Here is a 7376-nt window from a genome sequence, read left to right on the forward strand (position 1 = left end):
AGGAAACAGATAAAGGCGCTCGTGATATCCAACAATTTGTTACTATCCAGGTGAAAACAGATAAGCTAATAAAACCTAAGATGTTACAGACGGATTCGTTGGGAATGTTCCAGTGTTTTAACTTGAACTAATTTTTCTATCATACAGGTTATCCGGAATTGGCGGAATTTTCAAATGTTCCTGAGTTGTGAGGTTGAAAATATGAGACAGATATATATAATGATATAAAATAGAAATGGCGAAGATAAATTCATTCTAAAGTACTTCGATTTTTTTTTTTTAATTCCTGTATGATTACAAAGCACTAGCTAAAGTTGTGAAGAAGCAAATACAGTACCTAGTATGCTTTTCGAACTTAAAATGTTCATGTTCCGTAGTGAAGTAGGAACTATTAATTTTTTTATGTTATTCAATGTACCACTGAAGTCGGTAGTTTGTTTGTTTTACATTAAATTCACTTTTATACAGGGGGACCTCCACAGGGAAAGTAAAATAAATGACTTTCACTAAACACGAGTTTTGGGAGCACCGGAACCTCTCCCGTTCTTCTCGGGATATTCCATACTTCTCAAACACTCTGACAGCTCTCGCCCAAACCAAAGGAGAACATGGAATGTTTAGGTCCGTTATGCATTGCGGGGATAAATTACGGATGGATTCTGGATCTCGGCAGCGGAAGCCACAAAAATAAAATTATGATGGTGGAAGATTTTATTTACACCTAATTCTAAACGCAAAATACCCATCTCAATCAGGGAGTCTTAGAAGTTGTTGTTTACCTAATTGACTTTCTGATTTATAAGGTCACCATGGTTGGACTGTATTCGTTTGCGTTTCGAAACATTCGGCATATATGGTCGGAAATTGAGCGCTTTCCTACCGCTATAACAAATTGGGTTATGGACTCCAAAAAAGTAATTTGATTTCTATTTTGCGTTTCATACGGTTGTTTATGATACCAGAAAGGCAAATTAAAAAGGTGGTCGAGGTCAATTCTCAGGTATTTTACTGTTTCACAGACAGGATTCCATAGCACATTTTTACCTTTGAGGATTAGTTCGGTTGGTTGTGATGGGCATCTGAGAGTAAAACTATTGAAGTTCATTTTTTAATGTTTAGTGTAATCATCCATTTAATGAGGGATTTATTTAGATCATTAAGATGCAAAGTATGACTAGTTATTATAACGTCATCATGTGAGAGAACACTGCTGTATCGTCAGCGATCATAGCTATAGAAGTATGTTTGGACTAGATGATGTCGTGAAGATAGAAGCCAAACGTGGGAGAAATGATTGAACCTTTTGGAGAACCGGCATGGATTTGTCCGAGGGTAGAATTCGTGTCATTTATTCTTACAGAAAATGTACTGCCGTTGAGGAATGAGCTCAAAATGTCGTATAAGTACTTCGGATTGTCCACCCTCTTTGACTTGTATATGAGACCTTGATGCCACTTATCGAACGCTTGTTGGAAGTCCAAGAACTTTACCAGAGTGTGCTTCTTAAATTCGAATCCGTTCATTATAATTTCCGATAGTCTTGCCAGTTGGTAAGAAGTGGAATAACTATACTGAAAACCAAATTGAAAGTGCGGAATAATCTCGATGCAATGAAAAAAAGAAGAAAGATGCTTAATGCCAATGATTATTATTGCTATGAAGGTCCACATTAATATTATTTAAAATATATAACATGAATTAGGCACCCTTTTAATGCAATTAGTGTTCAAGGATGGGTTGGACAACAAATTGACAGCAAAGTGATACAAATTCTGTTTTGTTATACAAACAAAATGGCGTCCATTCAGATGGATTTCCTGAATGTATACTTGATGATTTTACGCCATTAGTTATGCCCAGGCTGGCCAAGAATGGGATGACTTTATTGATTCCACTCATTTAACCAATGCATACAACTTCGAAATGATTACTGCTGGAGTACTGAACGGTGTGCACCAAGAATTCCCTTGTGCATTTTTCTTTCTCCAACCGAAACGATCAGAATGGGTTAGAGGTATATTTTAATTCTATTATCAATAAAACAGTGCTGATCAGTGCCAAAGTATTAATGGCAGATATGGCAGAAGTATTTTAATGAATGGAAAATTACAATGGGAGATGTGAATACTTTATTTTACACATGGCATGTGCAATGTCCCCGTCAAAGAAGATTGGAGATGGACATAAAAAATGTGGACAAAAGAAAAGAAATTTTCAATTTTTTTATATTGCAAAATTAAGTAGACCAAACAACATTATAGACACTAATGCCTACAATGCAGAATAATGTGTATAGTGACACTGAAACTAAAGAATTTAGCCAATATTTCAAAGTTAATTATCTTAAAAATTGCCTACTGTTAGGGACAAAATGCAGGAATGTATACAGACATCCATATTGAAATGCTTCATGATATTTTCAATATTTATTCTGAAATGGTGAAAAGACTGGACATGATAGTTGATGCTGTGATGTGATTTGTGAACTGCCAACATTTTGGTAGGTTAGTCATTAATTGTAAAAGAAAAGTACAATACAAATCGAAAAATAGAAAAAGGCATCTAACAGCTCTTCTTGACCTCAGTAATGTTCTTGCATCGTCAAATAACACATGGCTAGTATTTTCACCACTGTCCATATTTGATGAGTACACAGTTAAATTAAATGATGCAGTAATTGTGAACTTGTCACCAAAAATTCAATTATACATGTATAGATGCTTGTATATAATGGAATCTGTGTAAGCACATACACTTGTGTACCAAATACTTAATTCTGAGTTATCCCATAATGAGACGCTTTCACCTAACATTGTATGTAATGCAGAAGAAGAAATTAACTAGGAATGTACTTTCATATTATTTCTGTTAGTAAGAAAATGGAAAATAAAGCTCAATCAAGTAATATAATTAAATGGAAAGATGATTATACAGTCTAATTTAATTATATTGCAAATAAAGTTGCTTCTGAGTAACAGGTGGATTATATTGGAAGAATGTTGAATAGAATAAATTCCTGGATTTTTAATCTTGGTACACATAGGTTTCTGCCTTCAAAAAATAGATACAAAAAAAAAAGATCCTAAGTGGATATTTTAGGTAAACAAAAGAAAAATCTTAAGTTAGCATTAAAACCAAACAAAGAGGCTCTTTCAATGATCCTCTGGGCTGTTTTGGATGATCAACCATCTACACCTGATTGTAAAGAGAATTAGTGAGCATGCTGTGTTAAATGATGGTTTTAGAATTCCACTATACCCTCCAACTTTGTTACATTGCTCATAAATAAGATATAACTGTATGTGGTGATTTGTGGACTTCAGCAGATTTTTCATTTTTAAGATTGAGACAGCTAGTAATAATGAAAGTGAATTTGTATCATCTATTTGATGAAAATTATTATTAGTTAGTATTAGACATGTCTTCCAAAATTTTGTTTCATAGTTTCTTAATAAAATAACTCATAAGGTAATACGCATTAAAATAATATTTGGAGGCAATGCCAACAAAAATGTTCCTCTATGTTAGTTAACAATATTTTCCTACGTTTGCTGTACCTTACTGAATTTTTATGAATGAAAAAGTTTTGAAAAACCAAGTTTATCCATTTACTACTCGTACTTTTATCTTTCATGATGAATTATCTAAAAGAAAAATGAACCACATAAATAGTTCATTTCAAATCATTAATTGGAGGGCAAGAAAAAGTTTCATGGAATAAGAATGAGCAATGCATTTGGAAAATTCGTGATTTGTTAATTAAACTATTGAATTTATTGACATAAAATCTGTTTTATCTACATTCCGTGTGCTGATAATTTTCAAGGTCTATGACGTATTAGATGTTCTCAATAAGTCTCAGCAATAAGTTTGAAGCTCAAAAATTTCAAAACAATTTTGATTTATTCCTCCTTATTGCAGCTACATCCTTAATTAATTAGTTTCTAATTATAGGGAGCCTTAACACCCAATTTTTCAAATTTGAAGGGTACTTAGTATAGGATTAAAGAATTTTGAAATCCTATTATTTTCAGGTTAACATTGAATCCAGAATCTTTCTTTATCTTTTTAGTCTTTATTAGCTATTAAGACTATGCTGATAAACATCTTTTTAGATCAATTAAAGGACAATAGCAGTTTTAATATAATTTCTATTTTTCTCATTACAAAAATATCAATTGACAACAGAAATAGTAAAATCGTAAATCTCAGAAAACAGTAATAATAAATTTATAAAATTTATTTTTAACAATATAAAAATATGATTATATAATATGAAACAATATACATGAATAAATATTTGATATAATATATTTTGATTTTAAATCATACTGATTTGAAGCAGTATAACATAATATAGGATAACATTCATCCTCAAATTAAAAAAAAGAAATCTGGATTACTATTGATAAAGTAATCAACTTTTAAGATACCACACATCACCCCCAGGATCACACAAAATGTACAATTATAGTTAATAACTTTATTTAAGGAGTTGATATAATACACCTTAATCAGTGGTGGAATAAACGAAGATTTGTGTGTGCCAAGACAATATTGTGCTTGTTGCACGCTTCAATCACTTCAGCATCATTAGTCGAACCAGAAGGGCTGCCTATGTAACTGACACCACTCTGCAAATTAAATAAATTAACATTAAACTGTATTTCAAAAATAATAGATAGGAAACAAGAATAAAAAGATATGAAGGAGGCAGTTGGTTTTGCGGTCTAAAAGGTACAAAAAAAAGTAGTTATCAACTATTTCTTTGCCGACATTTTGTCCTACTTTGGAGGGCTTCATCAGGGCTAAAAATGATACTAAACAACTAAAAATATGTAGACAAAGTGAGATAATAAGATTACAATAAAGAAAACTAAAGTAGGGTTAAAAATTATGTAAGTATAAATGAAAAATGAACAATATATAACAATTATGGATTAATATTAAATATAAAAATTCTAATATCTTTTCTTGTATTTCACTTGTATGTAAAAGTTTTAATTATATCCTCCCACTCTAATTCTATCCTACTTCCCCTCAGGCGTTTGTTAATAGATTCTTAGCATGGCAGGTGAGTGGTTCTGATTTGCTCTTTATTTATTTACTATTATTTTTATATTTTATTAATTTATTCTTTCTTGACCTTTATTTATTCTCATTTTATTTCCTTAGTTTTCCGTTACTTAGTGTGTACATTTTTTTTTTTATTTCTCTTATATCTACTTTTCTATTTTTACGTGCTATTACCTCTCCTGTTCATTTGAGATCTAATACCGTTATTTCGATTTTATATATACTTTTTTGTTGTACATCTTATTTTATTTATTTTTACAATTATTCACTTATATTTACATAATTTTTAACCCCACCTTAGTTTATTTTAATGTCATTATTATCTTACATTCTCAACATATTTTTAGCTGTTTCAATTTTTTTTTTAGCTCTGATGAAGCCCAGTAAAGTGTGGGCGAAACGTCAACAAATAAATACTTGATAACTATTCCTAACCTTGTTCCTTTTGGACCGCACCCCCGAATAATTGTGAACATGTATCAAAATATCCAAGTCTGAGTTCGGCTTTAGCAGAAAAAAGATCAACTAAAAAATGTTGAGTGGATAAAGGCAATTATCACCACAATAATTGTGGTAACAAGTGATCAACATTTAGATAGTGAAAATCTGGATTCATGTCATCCAAGATTATAACTAGTGTCATTTAAATGATTAAAAATTGGGGAGGAACAACTTCTTTCTTTTTTCTTAGGATATATCATAGGTTAGGTAACTAACATTGACAGTGATGGAAAAGTTTAAAAGACTGAATAATTAGTTCCAAAAAAGGACAGAATTAATACGGGGGAAACATTAGGACCACAAAACAATCTAGTATTTAAAGTAATATTGAAAAAGTTCTTTTTCAGTTAAAAATAAAATATTCAGGAAATGATTTATATACAGAAAGCTTAAATAAACGTAATACACCAATCTTACCATATGTGCTCTATTTATATTGTCACTGAATGGGAAAAATGCATCTGAGGACAAGCTAACACCACTGAGTTTGGAAAGCCAATCCTGTTTGTCTTCTTCAGTCAAAAGAGGTGGTACTTCTTCGTACTTAGTTTCCCATGTTTTCAAATCCATATCTTTACCTGAAACATAATTTATGATTAGATACTAATTCTCAACTAGCTTAAAAATTTAAATCTATATTTTTCAATAGATGAATATTCAATCCTGTTTCAATAGATCAATGTTTCAATCCTGAAAATATTATTTTCAGGATTGGAACTTGATGTCCATATAATCCTTTATTTAAAATCTAAGCTAAGCTACCTTTAATATTTTACTACTAATTATTGTAAGATGTACACTTAAACCTTTTAAAAGATTTTACCTAAGGAACCATTAACGTAGTTATCAATAGCATTTGATATTTCAGCTCTTGTAATTCCCTTCTTAAATTTCATGCCAATGACACGAGGGTGTTGCCTCAGCCACCTATAAAAGAAAAGAAATTAATATGCACAAAAAAAAAATTCATGACAACAACGAATTTATAAAAATTCTACAAGAGGGTATGTATACCCATGCCTTATGCAAAGCGTTACGATAAGATAAAGCAGTTCATTTAAAAGGAATATTTTTTTTTTTAAATACATTTTCTTTAAAAGCTACAGTATAAAAAGTAAGTTAATATAGGGATGAAAAAAATGGTTACAGTAGCCGCAATAGTACAAATATACGACAGATGGCTTAATAGTAATTATGAATCTTATTGTATAAAGTATATTACAAGTATATAATATAATTGTAGAATTTTATTAAATACAGTTGACAAAGAATAACACACTTATCATTTTTCCATAGCTTATCCTTTGTCCACTCAACCATTCTCCCTGTGTAAAGTTCAGTACAATCTAAAACTTTAAAAAGTCGATGTCCAATACAAAAATAACACATTTTATAAAGCCAGAAAAAGCTCCAGTATCATCGAAGTAGAGTTTAAATGGTTCTGATGAGTATATTAATGATTTAAATTAATGAATTATACATTTCTCCCCCACCATAAAGGTTTAGGATAGGTCAATTTATGTCATCCAGTGCATTTTGTTTCCAAGAAAATAAATAGCATGTTTAAGCATATATTATGAATATTACATTTGTTTTACCAATTATCTGCCTTGTCACCAGCCAGTCTTGTGCAGTGGATCCTACTTTGCTGTCCAGCTCCTATCCCAATTATTTGTCCATCACGTGCATACGCCACTGAATTACTTTGAGTATATTTCAGAGCTATTGTTGCTACTATAAGATCACGTACAGCACTTTCAGGAAGCTAAAAATGAATTGTAAATCTTTATAATACAATG

At 30.9% G+C, this 7376-nt stretch overlaps 1 protein-coding gene across 1 annotated transcript in view; it reads right to left on the minus strand.

Moving 5' to 3' along the window:
• Positions 1 to 4463: 4463 nt before the first annotated feature.
• Positions 4464 to 7376, minus strand: part of LOC106688613 (bifunctional purine biosynthesis protein ATIC) — a 16622-nt gene continuing 13709 nt past the window's right edge. The window contains exons 10-13 of the mRNA XM_014433157.3: positions 7176 to 7342; positions 6401 to 6504; positions 5995 to 6155; positions 4464 to 4634 (exon numbers count right to left, since the gene is read on the minus strand). Coding sequence (XP_014288643.1) covers positions 4515 to 4634; positions 5995 to 6155; positions 6401 to 6504; positions 7176 to 7342 — 552 coding nt within the window. The 3' untranslated portion in view covers positions 4464 to 4514. The remainder of the gene's footprint in view (positions 4635 to 5994; positions 6156 to 6400; positions 6505 to 7175; positions 7343 to 7376) is intronic.

This window comes from Halyomorpha halys, unplaced genomic scaffold (assembly GCF_000696795.3).
Source record: "Halyomorpha halys isolate HHAL.00 unplaced genomic scaffold, Hhal_1.1 Scaffold1164.1, whole genome shotgun sequence".
Taxonomy (NCBI): Eukaryota; Metazoa; Arthropoda; class Insecta; order Hemiptera; family Pentatomidae; genus Halyomorpha; species Halyomorpha halys.